This window comes from Chaetodon trifascialis, chromosome 8, assembly GCF_039877785.1.
Source record: "Chaetodon trifascialis isolate fChaTrf1 chromosome 8, fChaTrf1.hap1, whole genome shotgun sequence".
Classification (NCBI taxonomy): Eukaryota; Metazoa; Chordata; class Actinopteri; order Chaetodontiformes; family Chaetodontidae; genus Chaetodon; species Chaetodon trifascialis.
This window is the reverse complement of record NC_092063.1, coordinates 25,085,255-25,104,575: the sequence shown is the minus strand read 5'-3', so window position 1 is coordinate 25,104,575 and position 19,321 is coordinate 25,085,255. Positions and strand designations below refer to the sequence as shown.

General features: G+C 41.3%; 1 protein-coding gene and 1 pseudogene across 1 annotated transcript in view; one reads left to right on the top strand and one right to left on the bottom strand.

The window, feature by feature from the left end:
- The window catches only part of LOC139335587 (tubulin alpha-1C chain-like), a 328,997-nt pseudogene that overhangs the window by 161,685 nt on the left and 147,991 nt on the right, over nt 1–19,321 (bottom strand).
- ntsr1 (neurotensin receptor 1 (high affinity)) overlaps nt 1–19,321 on the top strand; it is a 59,721-nt gene that overhangs the window by 29,572 nt on the left and 10,828 nt on the right. Inside the window, exons 2-3 of the mRNA XM_070969124.1 lie at nt 5,894–6,095; nt 19,185–19,269. Coding sequence (XP_070825225.1) covers nt 5,894–6,095; nt 19,185–19,269 — 287 coding nt within the window. The remainder of the gene's footprint in view (nt 1–5,893; nt 6,096–19,184; nt 19,270–19,321) is intronic.

Genomic DNA, 19,321 nt, shown 5'->3' with positions numbered 1-19,321 from the left:
AACATGGTGAAAGAGCAGGGAAATTATTATGCCATCAACTTAAACAAACAATGGCACAAAGTGCAATCCCTGAAATCCGTGTTTCACTAGACTCAACCTTTTCACACCCACAAACCCTTAATGACTTTTTTAAAGCATATTATACTGAACTTTACAGGTCAGAGGCATCTGCAAATGCGACGGACATTAAACATTTTTTAGACGGCCTGAATCTACCACAAATTACAGAGGACAGAGACATGCTTGATACCGATATAACAACCGAGGAAATAATACAGGCAATAAAATCCATGCAAAATAGTAAAACACCGGGTCCAGATGGATTTCCTGTAGAATTTTATAAAGTATTTGTTTCTAAACTGGCACCCTTTTTACGTTTACTGTTTCAGGAAATTGTGCCACATGGGAAACTTCCGTCTACCATGACACAGGCTACTATATCAGTTTTGCTGAAGAAAGGTAGGGACACATTAGACTGTGGCTCATATCGTCCAATCAGCCTATTGTGCTGTGATTACTAGATTCTCACCAAAGTTTTATGGCGTCGTTTAGAAACAGTGATACCAAAAATTATTGATTCTGATCAAACAGGGTTTATACCAGGGAGACAATCATTGTATAATATGAGGCGTTTGTTCAATGTGCTCTATTCAACCCACTCAACCCGGCAGGCGGAGGTTGTACTCGCACTTGATGCAGAGAGGGCCTTCGACCGGGTTGAGTGGGACTATCTACTTACAGTACTAGATACATTTGGATTTGGTCCTACTTTTACCTCGTTGATTAGAATATTATATGAATCGCCAATGGCCTCAGTGCACACAAATTTCATCAGATCTGATTACTTTAGGCTACATAGAGGTACACGTCAGGGGTGCTGCCTCTCTCACCATTTTTATTTGACCTGGCCATCGAGCCACTGGCTACATCCTTGAGAATGCAACCAAGTATTGCAGGTATTACCAGAAATAACACGTATAAAGTTTCATTGTATGCAGATGATCTTTTATTATATATATCAAATCCAGTGGAATCAATCCCTAAACTTATTCATACACTACAACAATTTGGAAAACTATCAGGCTACAGCCTCAACCTAACAAAAAGCTCTTCCCCATAAATCAATCGACTATAGGCTTCCCATTCAAATTAGAACAACAGTCTTTTACATATTTAGGCATAAACGTTACACAGTCATATAAAAACTTATATGACTGCAACTTTAAAGTTTTGTTAGAATGCACCAAACAGGACTTTCTCAAATGGTCAGCTCTCCCTATTACACTAGCGGGTCGAGTTAACACAATCAGGATGGCAGTGCTACCAAGGTTTTTATATCTGTTTCAGATGATCCCAATTCTGTTAACTAAGGCATGGTTCAAACAATTGAATAGTCATATTACTAGTTTTATTTGGGGCAACTCCACGCCCCGAATTAAAAGAATTTCGTTAGAGATGCCCAGGAGCGTGGGTGGACTGGGACTGCCTAACTTCCTATTTTATTACTGGGCAGCAAATATTTCTAAATTAAATTACTGGATTTCACTGCATGAAAATAGGATGGGGCCAGTGTGGGCCACAATGGAACTCGAATCCAACATTTCCACCTCAATCAGCCAATCACTCTCCTCCCCCTGGTTCGAAATCACCTGTTTCCCCCATCTCAAGCTGACACTGCTTTTGAAACGTGGCACCGCAATGGGTTGGTGTTTTTCAAGGATCTCTTTGTAGATGGCACATTTGCTTCTTTTGACCTACTGCAGAAAGACAGTAATATTTCTAAAAATCACTTCTTCAGATACCTGCAGGTACACAGTTTTGCTAGAAAACATTTCCCATTCCCTCATTTACCGCCTAAATGTGTATTGAGCACTATGTTGGAGCTGGATCCAAATGGAAGAAGGAGGGTAGCCAAGATTTACCAACTGTTACAAGATATTGACCCACCATTGTGGGAAAATACTCGGCTGACATGGGAAAGCGACTTAGGCATTAGATTATCTGATGAGATATGGCAAAAAAGCTTAAAGTCAATACACACCACATCTCTCTGCATACGGCATGGTCTTATACAATTTAAAGTTGTAAAAAGATTGCACTATTCAAATGAGAAGCTAACCAGAATATACCCTAACGTCAGCCCTGAATGTCCAAGATGCAGACACAACCCAGCCACTGTGGGTCATATTTTCTGGTTGTGCAAATCTCTGAACAGTTTCTGGACAAAGGTTTTTGAAGCAGTATCTTACATACGAGGTGTCAATGTAGATCCTGACCCAATAATTGCCATCTTTGGGACAACACCGTCAGAAAATCATTTTACCACCTTACAGATGAACGCCATAGCATTTCTAACACTGATGGCACGGAGATCGATTCTCATGCAGTGGAAGTCAGCCAGACCTCCGTCATTTAAACACTGGGTTAAGGAGGTTCTCTCTATGATCCCACTGGAGAAAATGAGGTATAGCCGTAACAGTAGCAAAGACAGATTTATTAAAACCTGGACTCCTTTCATAGAGTTTATTGAAAGCACATCCTTCACTTGATATTACTCTAGTGTGCTACCCTTTGTGCAGATAGGATGACCAGCAAGTTCTGTGTAATAGATCAGAATGTTGCCATCATGCCCTTTATACAGTAGTGTATGTGATAATTGTTCTGTACCTGTATGTGAATATACAATATGTGTGCTCGGGACCTTGTATGAGTATGAGTGTGTCCATTTATTTACAATGTGTACACATGTAGGAAGTTTTCTTTCTTTTCTTTTCCTTTCTTTTTTTTTTTTTTTTTTTAATATACATAATAATGTATGTCAATTGAGTTATTTTTATATACACTTTCTTCTTTGGCCTTGTGGGGAGTGGGTGGATGGACTGTGTTATTGTTGTTATGCTCTGGAAAAAATCTATAAATAAAGTTAAAAAAAAAAAAAGCATTATATTAATGATAACACCTGTGCAGTATTCACTCAGTCTTTTATACCATCACCAACACTGCCCTCAGCGTCAACTGATGACCTTGTAAATAATTTCAGTTCCAAAGTTATGACTATTATTGACTCCATTGCCCCAATTAAGACCAAAGTTTTGTCAGGAAGGAAAAAGGCACCTTGGAGAAATACCACACTGGTCAAAGTCCAGAAAAGAGTCTGCAGACAGGCAGAGCACAGGTGGCGAAAAACCAAACTCCAGGTTCATTATGAGATTTACAAAAACAGTCTCCACACCTATAACCATGAACTAAAGAAGGCAAGGCAAGCATTTTTCTCAGAGATTATCAACAGAAACTGTAATAATGCCCGCACTTTGTTTTCTGTTGTGGACAGACTGACAAACCCCACAGCATCAGTCCCTCCTGAGCTGCTATTCAACAAATCATGCAATGATTCTGCAGCCTTTTTTTTACAAATAAAATTTCAAGGATAAGACAAACAGTGTGCAGCTCCAGCTCAGGCAAAATGATAAATCCATCTGTGCCTTCTTGTTCTCTAGTTAATCTAGCACATTTTAACCTTCTAGATCATACAAGGCTGACAGAAACTGTATCACAGTTAAAATCCACAACATGCTGCCTTGATACTCTGCTAACAAACTTTTTTAAAAATGTTTTTAATTGCATAGCTCCAGATGTGTTGCAGATAATAAATAATTCTCTACAGTCTGGTCACTTTCCCCAGGCCTTGAAAACTGCAGTAATAAAACCTCTCCTGAAGACTAATCTGGATGCTTCAGTAATAAGTAACTACAGGCCAATATCAAATCTTCCCTTTCTAGGAAAAATTATTGAAAGGGTTGTTTTACAACAAACACATGCTGTCATGATGCAGAACAATCTTTTTAATGCATTTCAGTCTGGATTTCGTCCACACCACAGCACTGAGACTGTACTTATCAAAGTTTTAAATGATATACATCTGAATAATGATGTTTCCAAAACCTCAGTCTTAGTATTATTAGATCTCAGTGCTGCCTTTCATACGGTTGATCATGACATACTTCTTGACGGACTGGAAAAGTGGGTGGGACTTACTGGGACTGTACTACACTGGTTCAAATCCTATTTACAAGATAGAGACTACTTTGTGTCATTTGGTGAGCATGTGTCTGAATGAAAGAAGATGATGTGTGGGGTGCCACAAGGGTCCATTCTCGGACCACTTCTTTTCAATATCTACATGTTGCCCCTAGCTCAGATTATGGAGCATCATAATATTTCTTATCATACTTAAGGAGATGATACACAACTTTATATTTCTGTGTCATCACATGATTACAGTCCCTTACTTTCACTGAGTGAGTGTATTCATCAAATCAATGAGTGGATGTGCCAGAATTTTCTTCAGCTTAATGCAGATAAGACAGAAGTGATTGTATTTGGCCCCAAAAATGAAAGGTCAAAGATCAGTGCTCACCTTAACTCCATGTCACTGACAACAACAGATAAAGCCAGAAATCTTGGTGTAATCATTGATTCTGACCTGAATTTTATCAATCATTTACTGTAAAGCTCATTACCAAAACAGCCTACTACCACCTGAAAAATATAACCAGAATCAAGGGATGTCTGTCCAAAGAAGACATGGAAAAACTTGTTCATGCATTCATTTTCAGTAGGTTGGACTATTGCAGTGTTTCTCAATTCCGGTCCTGTTTTAGATGTTTCCCTCCTCCACCACACCTGATTCAAATGATCGGCTCGTCATCAAGCTCTGCAGTGGCAGAGCCACTCATTTGAATCAGGTGTGTTGAAGCAGGAAACATCTAAAACATGCAGGCAGAGAAACACTGGACTATTGCAATGGAGTCTTTACTGGCCTAAACAAAAAAAAAAAAAACAATTAGGCAACTACAGCTGATTCAAAATGCTGCTGTACGAGTCCTTACAAACACCAGAAAAATGGACCATATCACACCAGTCCTCCAATCACTACATTGGCTTCCTGTGAGTCAAAGAATAGACTTTAAAATCTTACTGTTGGTCTACAAAGCATTAAATGGTCTAGGACCAAAATATATTCTAGATTTTTTAACTCCATATGAGGTATCCAGACCTCTTAGGTCATCAGGGACAGGTCTATTGTGTGTTCCCAGAATGAGAACCAAACAAAGTGAAGCAGCTTTCAGTTATTATGCTCCTCACCTGTGGAACATTCTCTCTGCACACCTGAGGTCTGCACCAACTGTCAGCTCATTTAATGAAAATTTCCTTTCAATGTATTTTATTTTATTTTTATTTTTTCTATTCTCCTCTAATTTATTCCTTTCTTTCCCTCATTCTTTGAAATGTATGATTTTAATGTATTTTTATGCTTCTGTAAAGCACTTTGAATTGCCTGGTGTATGAATTGTGCTATACAAATAAATTTGCCTTGCCTTGCCTAAAGTCCAAATGTCTATCTATGTAAATGTTCTGGCTATGAGCTGGATTTTCTGAACTTGTTACGTGAGGCTGAAAAACATGAACTCAGTAATTGGTATGGATGTCCATTGACTTTTGGCCATATGGTGTATGAACATCTGAAGAGCCATTTGCACTTCTTAAACTTATTTTTTGTAGCGTTAAGAAGAACACTAAATGATAAATGTCTGCATTTATATAAGCACTTTCAATTTGGCTCTCATTCACCCATTCACACATGGAAGTGAGTTACCATGGAAGGTGCAAATTGAGAGCAATTTGAGGGTCAGTGTCTTGCCCACTTCAGGACGTTATTCATCTTGTGACACATCAGAGTTAATTTGTAAGCCACTGGTGGGGTCCAATCCCTCTGGTTGGGACCTACTGTACTGGAATAGGAGGTCATTGTTGAAAAGTCATTGTTTTACCAGTGTGTGAGCTATACAATCTAGCAAGTGTTTACAGCCTTCCATGTTTCTTCCCTGAACAGGTAAATGCATTTCTGTCCTTTGTGATACCCATGCTGGCCATATCTGCACTGAATGGGATTATAGCCAATCAGCTGCTGCGAATGTTCCGCGAGGCAGAGCAAGAGAACCGTGTCTGCATCATTGGGGGAAATCCCACCATTTTGAATGTCACCGTGGAGCCCAACCGTGCCCAGTCGCTTCGCCATGGAGTTCTTGTTCTCCGTAAGTGAACGCCCCCATTTTACACACACATACACACAAAAACACTCCTACACGTATACACACAGGAGAGCTGGATATTTGAAAGTGTTCCTCTAAAAGATTTTGCTCTGTGATATTTTCCAACACAGGCCACATCATATCCTACCAGTGTATAGAGTTTTCACTTTTCAGCTCATCTGCTGCATGTCAGTGATCCAGTCCTTCCTGTTGCATGTTTGCATTTTCACTACATGAAACCTTCCTGATTTTGAATCCCTCATGCCAATGTACCATGTGTCTGCTCTGTTATGTGATAGTTTGTCTGACTGTTGCCAACTGTGAAGGCCAGCTCACAGCAGAAAGAAAGGAAGCGTGGTGACATACTGGTTTTACTATTCACAGTGCTTATTGGTGAACAACTGTAGCTAACAACTAACTACTAATACAACAGCCAGCCAGTACATGTGAGCTTTAGTCAGTTACAATAGTTGTTTGTGCTAGCTAGTTTGTTAACTGTTGGTTAGCAAGCTAGCTCCTAGCTGCCTATCAAATAGGACTGCAGGTCGGTTAAGTGGTTCTGTAGTGTATCTAAGAGTTCATAGTGTTGTTTTGTATATCACATACTAAGTACTGTGGTACACTGTGGCCCAAAAGGTGCACGGTGCAATAATGGAAAAACTCAAAATGGTATAGTTCCATTAACATTACATGATTTTACTGTATCACATGATTTTGCTTAAATTCTGTTCTGACTAGACCTTAAGCCTTGAAACCTACCATCAAACAGCCTCTTAGCTTGTCCTCTACCCTTTGTGCCCATAGTCCACACCATCATGCAGCAGGAAAAGAAGGCAACACACTCAGTCAGCCTTTATTTAAACACATTCACATGCACACATTTTTTTAAGATATCAAGATCTTTATACATCAGTTGCATGTGAGTGAGTTGCCCCATGAAACTGTCACTTATCCGCAATTCACTCACTCAACAACAAGCTAGTACTCCAGAGGAATTATTAGATTTTCCTAATTACGAAAGGTGAAACCATAATTAGGACCTTGACTATGCCAGCGTGGTACCAGGAAATCCATGGATATTGAAAAGATATAAGGTAAAAAAACAAAACAAAACAAAAAAAGGTCAGAGGCATATTTGCATTGTTAAGCTTATTGTTTGACTTAAAACCATAATCAGGAGTAGGCAGAGGTGTCAGGAAACAGCAATTAATAGCAACCACATGTGCCAGCTGGATACTCAGATGCGTCAGTTAGGCTGTGGATAATCACAGGCCTACACTGCTTGTAAGGTAGAACAACGTTAGTATACCAATTTCACATATACGCCAACATCCAAAGGTCTTAACATCATAAAACAATTAGTTCTTTAGAAAGTTTAAGACCACTGTTCAGAGGAGGTTTGTATCTGCTGATGATTGATGTGTTTTAGAGGTCTTCATAGGTCCAAATATTCATGCCTGACTCCAAAAATGTGCTACCCAGAATTGAACCGGACTGTTATTTGAAAGCTCGGACCTGAACTCAAGCAGAAATAAGAAATGCCGGAACTGAACCCAAACGGACCCCATCTATTATTTGAAAGCTGGGACCCGAATGATGCAGAGCCGAGAAAAGTTGGACCTGAGCCCAGCTGAAATACATAGACCCGATTGGCACAGACTTCGCAGCTGATTGCTATTAACAAGTTAATGTTAATTTATAAGCTGTCAAAACAAAACTTCATGTCTTACCTAATGTAACAATAATAGCCTTCTCCCCTGTGCCTGGACATGATATAATAGCTCTTCCTTCCAAGGAAGTTACATCCAGGTTTTCTGTTATTCCTCTCCTACTGATTGAAACAGCATGGCTAATCCAGTCGTCAAGGTGACAATGACAAATGTGACTAATTTAGTGGACACATACTCACACACACACACACACACACACACACACACACACACACACACACACACAGCACTTCCATCATGATCTGTTCTGACATCACAGCTGGACAGCTGGGTCACAATGGCATAGTCACATGAGGGCCAATGTGCGCCAGTGTCACTATGATTTACAGCTGGCCCACCCTATCAGAAGTGCCCGGCATTAAATTGACAGGAAAGTTGTGTCTTTGCGTCCCTGGTAGAGGTGATCGACAGCTGTCTGCTGGACATTTTCCCGGGTGTCAACAAGCTGTTGAGAGTCATGATAACGCTCGCCACAACCTCATGCACGGCAGAGCGCATCTTTCTCACCACCGGGAGAATTCACATGAACCTGCGATCCTCCATGGGAACTTCTCTCTCTCTCTCTCTCTCTCTCTCTCTCTCTCTCTCTCTCACTCTCTCTCTCTCTCACACACACACACACACACACACACACACACACACACGCACGCTCTCACGCACTCCACTCACAGTCAGCCACAGACGCACCGAATTGAACATCCCTGAAATGTTTGTTGAACTCAGTAGCCTTTTTTGGTTCAGGCTGTCTGACCATTTTTTTGTTTGTTTGTTTGTTTGTTTTTTGCTGTTGTTACATGTTTACAAAGTGCTCATGATCGCCTACAACGTTAGTCTGGTGTTCGTGATTTTGATCATATTTAGCCCAGGCTACTCTATATGGTTCTCTTCTCCATGGTCTTTGACTTTTGACAAGTCTTTATGTTCGATGTTAAAATCACATGAATGCATGTTTGTCGTGCCTTAAATTCCCCCCGGGGATGAATAAAGTATAATCTATTTATCTGTGTAGCCCATTATTGTTTGCCATTAATCGTCTGATCTGTGATGAAATCATGTGTTATTTAATTTTGGGACAATTGCTGCAAGCCTACTGCCTATATCGGTAAAAAAAAAAAAATTTAATTAAAAAAAATGTAAAAAGTAGTGGCCCACACTACTTCGCAAAAGTCCACCCTGTTGAAAAATCCTGGTTACGCCACTGCCGGGTCATCTTGTATCCACTCCGGTCCCACAGTAATAGAAAGGGACAGGACCTGGACCTGACTGACCATATAAAACATGGATCTGAACCCGTAAGTCCTGGTTTGGGTCTTGGGACTTGATAATTAGTATGGATTTGCAACACATAAGATAATATTAGTTCTGTGTTTGAGTTTATTATCTGTGACGTCAATAGCATTATGATTGCATACACATAATAAGCTGGCACGCCTGGCCTGTGTTTTCCTGACACCTCCACCTGCTGCTGATGATGGGTGCTTAATGCCTTTGTCCTTTTTTGTGGAATAGCTTTATTTTTGTGCTTCCTTTAAATTTTGTTTACACAAATATGCCTGCTTCCATGTGTTTTTTCAACTGTAAAAGTCTTTTTCTTTGACTTTCACTCTTATTCACTCTCACACCTTGACATATCAGGCAATTTATTAGAGATACGCAATAAATCATGATGTCTTTCCATAATGATTCCCATTTTATTGGTCTGACCTATGTCATCATGTCACAGATTGAATTTGAAGCTCAATTGGATCGAGATGAAGGTAGTGGCCAGATGGGTTCGGTTTTGTCTGTAATACTCCCAGTTACAGCAGTCATTGCCAATGTCAGGCAATTTTAATTAGATAAAAAGGATTTCTAAAATGTTTTCTTACACTACTCTCTGTGATTGTCATTTTGATCATACAAATGTAAAATAGAAACCGACTAACCTTCACTGTAATGTGCCTCTGTACTCATCCATAATGAAAGCTGACTGAGGCATTGACTGGGCAGAGTGTAATTCCACTGTTCTCCCTGTCCTTGTCATCTTTAACTGAATTAGATCTGGTCTTTACTTGTGTGTGAGTGTGTGTGTGTATGTGTGTTTGTGTGTGTGTGTCATAATGCAGATTTGAATCGATGCCAGTTCAAAATCCAGTTTATCAGTATGTGTGCACATGCAAGGAATTTGACTGGTTTAAACACAGCACTAAATGTTCTTGCATAAGAGAAAACACATACAGCTCAACAAGGACCAAAAAGACAAGACAACATATACAAAGAATAATTATATATAATAATGGCTAGTACGTTGATGTTTGGTTATCAAAGGGTTAGTGACACTGTCTAACCAGCTAACTGTTCACCAGGGTGATGGCTTGTGGGAAGAAATTGTTTTTGTGTCTGTGTTTTTTTGGTGTTCAGTGATCTATAGCAGCTTCCAAAGTTGAGAATTTGTGTCCAGGATGGTCTGCAGTGATGCTTCCTACCTGTTTCCTGGACCTGATGATTCCTGTTTAGAACTGGATCAGCAGCTGTTGAGGCAGGTTGAACTTACTGAGCTGACGCAGGAAGTCCATCCTCTGTTGTGCCTTCTTGATGATTGAGGCTATGTTTGAAGTGCACCTGAGGTTCTATAGTGGATTCCAGAAACCTGAAGGTTTCCAGAGTGTAAATTGTGTTGTTGAGGATGGTGATTGGGCTAGTGTTGAGGGGCTTCTCTTGAAGTCCACTGTCATCTCCTCAATTTGAATGTGTTTAGCTCCAGGTTCTTCTGACTGTTCCAGAGAACCAGCTGTTCAACCTCCCATCTGTATGCAGACTGGTCACCGTCTCGGATGAGGCCGATGACAGTTATATCATCTGCAAACTTCAGGAATTTAACAGAAGGAGTTTCCAGAGGTACAGTCATTGGTGTAGAAGTAGAAGAGCAGGGGGGAGAGCACACTTCCCTGGGGGGCTCCATTGCTGATAGTCCAGGTGCTGGATGTGATTTTCCCCAGCCTCACCTGCTGCTTCCTGTCTGTTAGGAAGTTTGTTATCCACTGACAGGTGGAGGCTGGTGCTGTGAGCTGGGTGAATTTTGGGTAGAGGATTTCTGGGATGACCATGTTGAAGGCAGAGCTCAAGTCCACAAGCAGGATCCTTGCATATGTGCCTGGGTGGTTGAGGTGTTGCAGGATGTAGTTCACTCCATGCCAACTATGCCTTCCATCAACCTGCCTGGTAGGAAAACTGCAGGGGTTACATCAGCGGGCCTGTGATGTCTTTTAGGTGAGTCAACACCAGTTTCTCAAACGATTTCATGACCAGGGCAATGAACCCATAGACATTTAATCCTATGACTGATGAAAATTAAAGAAAGCTGCCCATAGTGAGTTGTGGTTTCCAGAAATAGCCACAAATTTCAAGAAAAGAGCTATCCCACACACTTGGAATGACTTTTCTTTTCACCACAAAGCAGTGCGGTTGTTTAAACACCAGCTTTGTGTTGCAGGGAATTCAATTCAATTCAATATACCTTTATTTGTCCCGCAAGGGGAAATTCCAATTTACAGCAGCACCAGTAAAAGATAGAATTAGGTAAAAAACAGCAAGTGTATATACAAAAGAGTGTAATAAAAATAAGCATTTTATAAAAATAAGCATTATTAAATTATGAATTGTATTTGCGGACTGTTATGTACAGGTGAATTGCAGAGATTATTGCACCAGTTATTGCCCAGATTATTGTACAGATAATTTACAGATAAATGCACAGATTATTGCACCAGTTGTTGCCCAGATTATTGCACAGGTAATTTACAGATAAATTATCAAAAAATACTTTCAGCAGTTGTTGTTGTGTAGTCTGATGGCTGCAGGAAGGAATGACCTGCGATACTGCTCCTTCACACACTTTGGATGAAGCATCCTGTCACTGATGGAGCTCCTCAGTGCAGTGAGTGTGTGTTGGAGGGGGTGGGAGTCATTGTCTGTCATGGAGGACAGCTTGGCTGTCATCCTCCTCTCCTCCACCTGTTCCAGAGGGCATCCCAGGACAGAACTGGCCTTTCTGATGAGTTTGTCCATCCTCTTCCTGTCAGCTGCTGTGATGCTGCTCCCCCAGCAGACTACTCCATAGAACAAGGCAGAGGCCACAACAGAGTCATAGAAGGTCTTCAGGAGTGCCCCCCGCACCCCAAAAGACCTCAGCCTCCTGAGCAGATAGAGTCTGCTCTGTCCTTTTTTGTAAAGTGCAGTGGTGTTATGAGTCCAGTCCAGTTTGTTGTTCAGATGAACACCCAGGTACTTATAAGATGTCACCATGTCAATGTCCCTTCCCTGGATGTTCACTGGTGATGGGGGAGAGTGCGGGCAGCGGCAGCAGAGGTCCATAACCAGCTCCTTGGTTTTATCCGCATTAATCAGGAGGTGGTTCTGCTGACACCAGTCCACAAAGTCCTGGATGAGTCCTCTGTATGACCTATCGTCCCCATCTGTGATGAGGCCGACAATGGCAGAGTCATCAGAGAACTTCTGCAGGTGGGTGACAGGTGGGAAAAGTCAGCCGTATAGAGGGTGAAGAAGAACGGTGCCAGCAACGTTCCCTGGGGGGCCCCCACACTGCAGAGGACAGTCCCTGAAACACAGTCACGTGTCCTCACATACTGTGGGCGGTTAGAGAGGGAGTCCACTATCCAGCATGTGAGGTTTTGGTCTACTCCTGAAAGCTCCAGCTTGTTTCTCAGGATGGCTGGCCTGATGGTGTTGAAAGCACTGCTGAGGTCCAGGAAAAGGATCCGAACAGAGCTCCCAGGAGACTCCAGGTGAGACAGGGCTCGATGGAGGAGGAAGATTAGGGCATCGTCCACTCCGATGCCAGGCTGGTACGCGAACTGCAGCGGGTCCATGGACAAGCTCGCCAGGGGGCGCAGGTGGGCAAGGACCAGCCGCTCCAAGGCCTTCATGAGGTGCGATGTTAGTGCCACCGGCCTGTAGCAGCTAGGGTCCTTGGGATGTGGGGTCTTTGGCACAGGTACCACGCAGTGGGGTACTTGGGTAGATTGCTGGCAGATCAAAGGTGGGCTGCTGCAGAGTTGATGTCGCTGGGGGAGGGGCAGACGCATCCTCAAACCTGCAGAAGTAGGTGTTCAGCTCATCTGCCTACTTTGAATCCCCGGCTGCCTGAGAGTTTGGCTTCTTGTGGCCTGAAATGGTTTTCAGGCCTCTCCAGACTCCCCTGGTGTTGTTCTCCTGCAGCTGTTCCTCCATTCTCCTCCTGTATCTGTCCTTCCCCTACCTGATTTTCCTTCTTAGCTCCCTCTGAACAGTTTTCAGCTCCTCTTTGTTTCCTGACTTGAAGGCCCTCTTTTTCTCCTTTAAAAGAGCCTTAATGTCAGGATTAATCCAGGGTTTGTTGTTTGAGTGACACCGTACAGTACAGTGGGTACAGTGTTCTCCACACAAAAGTTTATGTAGTCTGTGATGCTGTCTGTCAAACTGTCGATGAGAGTCACTGAATATATCCCACACGGTTGTCTCAAAGCAGTCCTTCAGAGCCTCTTCAGCCTCGTCAGGCCACCCCTTCACTCTGCGGGACACAGCTGGTTGCCTGTTGACAAGGGGCTTGTAGACAGGCAGGAGATGAACCAGGTTGTGATCAGCTCTTCCCAGAGGAGGGAAGGGTGATGATTCGTATGCCTCCTTGGTGTTGGCATAGAATAAGTCCAGTGTTTTATTGTCTCTGGTGGCACATGTGACATACTGGATGAAATTGGGCAGAGTGGAGGACAGAGAGGCATGATTAAAATCCCCAGAGATCAGTAAGAGGGCCTGTGGTTTCTGAGTCTGCAGCCTGCTGATCATGGTGTTGATGACATCACAGGCTGCATCGGCGTTAGCGGAGGGAGGAATATACACAGCCACCACTATGCTGTGTGAGAACAGATAATATGGCCTCAGACTAATAGCCAACGGTTCAATGTCCGGGCAGCAGTGCTGCTCTTTGATAGTGATGTGCCTGGAGTTACACCATCTATCGTTCACAAACACTGCCAGCCCTCCTCCTTTCCTCTTACCGCTTCTCTCTGTCGGTCCGCCTGTATGAGTGAAAATCCATCCAGCACTACCATCGCGTCTGTGACTTCATTCTGAAGTGAGTTCATTGTGGGGTATTTTCTCGGAGCTCTGATTGATTCTCATACATAAACATTCAATGACCTTTGTCCAGAATGAGGTAAACCTTTGAGAAAGCGAGGAAGCCATTTTTTGGAATACAAAGACTCCATACATTACTCATACAGGACTTGCACACACAAATCAGGGAGGGGCGAGACTCCTCTTGTCTCTTGTCTTAATGGCTATAGCATTTTATAATTTAGAGCACACCAGATGAAATTAGTGGTTGTAGACTGTTAAACCAAACAATGGAGCAACATATTTGTCATGTAATTAACAGGCTTTATGATTGATTCTTTTTTCTGTATCGGTCAGTACCCAGAGTATTAGTGCTAAGGTGTATTTATCAGCCTTAATCTTGGGCAGTGTCAAGATCTTTTCAGTCAATCAGTCATTTGAAATAATTAAATATTGTGCATTATTGACATACAGTAAATGCTTCTTAACTGGCAGTCTTCTTTGCCATGGATGACACATTGCTATACTTTTTTTTGCACATTACTGCCACCACCTGCCGATCAGTGGAACAGCATGTGCAATCATATTATGTCCTCAGAGAATGGGTGAAATATTGCTTTCTTTTGGCTCAACAGCCACTTTCAAGGATTAAAAGTTGGGTGCTTGTGTAGGTCTAATCCCAACGTAGGACAAGGAACCATATGGTACACAATTTTTCTCTGACTCACTGGCATATAATTCTTAATCTTTTCTTTAGGTTTGGAACAAAGGTAACCATTTTAGAGTTGAAGTTATAGTGATTGCAGGTTTCAGTCATCACTCATTGTCGCTGGGTAAAATGCACAAAGCCTCATACAGTATGTCACACAGCTGTGACAGCAGAGGTTAGGTTGCCATGGTTTCAGAATTGCTGTTACTGATTGATGGCTGACTGACCGATTGGGAGCGATGGGCAGAAAGCTGAGGACGGAGCTGTTTGCTGGAATAGACTTCTGATAAATGAGAAATGAGATCCTGCCTGCTGCTGACTTATAGATGGACAACATGGATGTATTGCAAACACTCACGCACTTGCACACACACATACACACACACACACACACATACACACACACACTGCAAAGCATCCCTGTACTTTGACAGGGATATGCTTTGTAGTTTTTTGACAGTTCAAGGAAACAGATGTAAACAATTGCCCTTTTAAGATGCATTGACATTTCAGTAAACAGAGTACATTCGTATCCACTACGGAGTAGTAAACAATCAGTGCTAAGCATCAGCAACATTGTGAGCTGTGAGTGTGTCTTGACTGCACCCCAAAATATCACCTGAAGAATACGTAGTTATACTGCACTGTCTGTAGAGAAATGTATGTTACACCCTGATGTAATCTCGTTTGACAGACATATAAATTGTGTCTTGAATATCTGTTAGATCTCTGTTGTGCTGCTGCCTTATCATGCAGTGATAAGTGCCCCTTTCAATGTTGCACCGGATGAGTTTCCTGCAATGTCTAAAATTAGGCAAGGCCCCAAAATAGCCAATCCAAGGGGACAAGTTTTGTTCTTACAGTAGTTTTTCAGAAAAGCCCCGTGGTGACATTTTACCTGTTGTTTTCTGCAGTGTACTTCCTCAAAGAAAAAAAATAAAACAATGGAATTCTGCAGATAACAGCAGGGTTCTTTTCAGAAGCTGTGAGGAAACCAGTTGCCGCAAATGACAGCAGTAGCCATTACCGCTGTGAACTGCCTCTGATTATTCAAGCACATTGTGACTGAGGTAATGTGTTCATGCAATATGACACAGTACATGACAAGCCAAATACTTTACAGCTGGTTTGGTTTGGTACAGATCCAGAGGGTGAAACTTAATGACTTTGGTGTTCCAGACATTCATGGTTCCCAGTCTATGTACTCTGATGACAGTGATCCCCTGACTTTTCCTCTAGCGCCACCATGACTCTGACATTTCTCGTTTTGAGTGAAATTTCTTGACAACGAATCCGGTAACATTTGCATGTCCCCCTCATGATGGATTTTGTTGATCACCATGTTAGCATGCTGATGGAAGCATTTAGCATTTAGTGTATTGAGCTGTGCATCTCCACAGAGCTTCCAGCATGGCTGTTGGCTGTGAATCTTGTTTTTTGTTTGTTTTGTAGTCATGGTTCACATATTAAACTCCTCAATTTGTATTTCTAAAGTCAAAACAAATTTTTCCTCATCAGAGTTAAATCAGTCATCTGGTCAGCAAACACAGTATTTGATCAGGTTGAATGATAGTAATAATGCTCAAACAAAAATGAAAACAAAAAACAAAACAAAGAAATAACCAAAATAAGAACACTGAAGGGCACTGTTTTGTGTCTGTGGTCTTGGTCTTCACCATTATTGGGACCTTGTCAAGCTCATTTTCACAAAAGACTGTAAGAATTACCAGTTACCCAAACAGACTTTCTTCTAACTTCCTAAACCTTCTCCACTTTCTGTTCTCTGTTGCTGGTTCCATCCAAACCACACTTCAGTTATAATCCTTCTCTCAAACTGATGGATCCTTTGGTTTTAATGACATAATAGGTTGCCTTTGGTTTCTGGTCACGTGTTTTCAAGAGTGTGGCCAAGCAGCAGTTGATTTATTTAAAGTTGCTGTCTTCATTTCATTTGAGCCCACAGGAATTGAGATGAATCGTCCAAGTTTGGCTGGCTGCTGAGCCACAACCTGAAACAGTGAATGTGTCGTCTTGTATAGCAAAGACTGCAGTTCAGCTACAGATACTGCCAAAGATACAGTCCAAACCAGAAAATAGAACAAAAACAGAAAATATATGAGGGATTTGATCCATATATTTAGGCACAGTCAAAGAATACATGCTTACTTTTTCGTCTTGAAGAAATTACAATTTGGGTGTTTTGCTAAAGAGCACTTTGTTACTGTTCATGTCTGAAGACAGTGATCCTGAGATTATCATGGCTCTTAAGGAGAATGGACAATCAGTAAATTCATACTGGTTTCAAGATGATAAAATGTGTTGAAAAACTCGACACTATAGTGGAGTTTTCACATTAGTGCTAAATTAGTTATTTTAACCTGAGTTGAGTTGTTTTAGCACATTCTGCCAGAGCCAATGTGAATCCAGTTTTGCCAAGGAAAGTATGTTGAATGTAGTGACAATTGACAGTTGTGTGGAAATTGTATTGACATGGGTGTAATGACAAAAGAGAGAAGGTGTTTAAAAGACTACGAATTCCTACAGGACACTTTGACCTACAGTCAGATGCAGTGCACCAGCTTGTCATTCAGTTATAACAGTACTGATAGAAAAGCAGAAGTAGATGAGAGAGAAGGAAAAAAATAAAACATCACAAATAAAATAAACACAAATAACACAAATAAACAAACAAAATATTTTCCTCAATGCTTTTTGTACATCTGTTGAAACACAGGTTAATTTCTGTTTTTGATTTGGTATTGGTTTTTTTTGTTTGTTTTTGTTTTTTTACAGTGTCACAGTGTAAGAATCAGCTGAGCTCACTCTGTGGTGGGATCTATTCATTTATGCAAAGTCCGCAGTATTATACCTAATTAAGTAACCCTCTTGTGTGGGTTCTTATTTATATATACATATGTTAATTTGATTAATTTCAATCTTTTTCTCATGTATTTTGTTTCTACATTTTTGTCTTAATTGCTACATGCCTAGAAGACATGCTAACAAAAAATCCAGTAAAAGCTGTGTGTAAAACCAATAACCCAACCTGCATCAAATCTTATACCATGGCCACACAATGGAGGGTTTAACCTTCTGCTATCCAAATCTCATCAACAGCTCTTATCAGTTTTGTTGTGCAGTGCAGAAAAAGCTTGACTAATGTTCTGCTTCTGCTGTTTGTACCTCATGATCCCATATCCTGACCCGTCACAGCTGTGTGACTGGACAGTAGTAGTAGAACTGATGAACTAAAGCAAGGGACACCTCAAAAGTTCATGCAAAGAGAGCTTTTCAGATTTTTGTTGATAGATTTTAATGTAAAACATGTAAGACAGACTTTATTTACACCTGGATCTCATCCAATTGTTGTTAAGGTTTTCACCCTGTGTTTAAGATTGGACCCAAAGATGCAGACCAGAGACAAGGTTATAAAACGAACACAATTTATTAACCATAAATTGTAGAACAAAAGGTGCACTCAAAAGGAGTGGAGAAATAACTAAGAACAAAAAGCTCACTCTAACAAAGTGGAGAAAAACTAAGGGAGGTCCATTGCGAGGGGTCTGAGGCAAGGCACACGCGATGCGGCAAGCAGGCAACTGAAACAGACCTTGAGTGGTGGTACATAAGAGGAACATTAGCACACTCACGAGTGGAAATGAAAGAGAGTTCAAACACTACTGAACACACACTGGGGAAAGGGAAAAGAGGAAAAACATATATATATATATATATATATCCATGCAGTATAAATACAGTGCTTAACAAATGTATTAGACCACCACCCAAAGTAAGGCTTATGCCACAGCTGCCCTAAATTAACAGCATTGGTAATTACCAAAATTATTTTTTATGTTTCTGTAATGGTTAATACGCCAATATGTAGAAGCTCTTTAACCGAAATGATATTTTTAATGTTATCCATGAATTTTCAAATTTACTGATTTACAATTACACTTTTTTGTTTTAGTGTTTGAATGTTATGCTTGATTAATTTCTGACTTCTCAGAGAAGCCCAGTGAGTCAGCTCAAATTTGGGTATAAAAAGGTGAATTCAGTTTGAAATTCCTCATTCCTGTTCAAAATGGTAAAACGTCGAGAGCTCACTGAAAATGAAAGAGTCCGCATTAAAGCACTTCATGATGCTGGACGGTCTCTGAGACAAATAGGGACAGACATAAAGTGTTCTCACAGTGTGGTCAAGTATGCTTTGGAGTCAATTGCCGAGACTGGTACTTACAAAATGCGCCAAGAAAGCGGCAGGAAACGAAAGTTAACTGAAGCAGATGTCAGACACCTCAAGATTTTAAGTACTAGAGACAGAAGGGAGACTACTGCGGATCTTCAGGCAGAGATGAATGCTTCTAGATCAGAGTCTGAGAAAGTCTCCAGAATGACCATAAGCAGACGACTGATGGAACAAGGCTTAAAGGGAAGCATCAATTTTCATTTGTGGTTTTTCTGTTTTTCTGTGAGTGTGTGTGTACCACTTTTTATCAATCTGAGTGTACTTTTAGTTTCTTCTTGGCTTCTGATGCTCTCTCTCTCCCTCGTGTTCAGGAGCGGTGGTCATAGCCTTTGTGGTCTGCTGGTTGCCCTATCACGCTCGCCGCCTCATGTTTTGCTACATCTCTGACTGGTCCAAGTGAGTAAAGACTAATTTGCACATGCTTTCACACATGCAGAAACCATTGCAC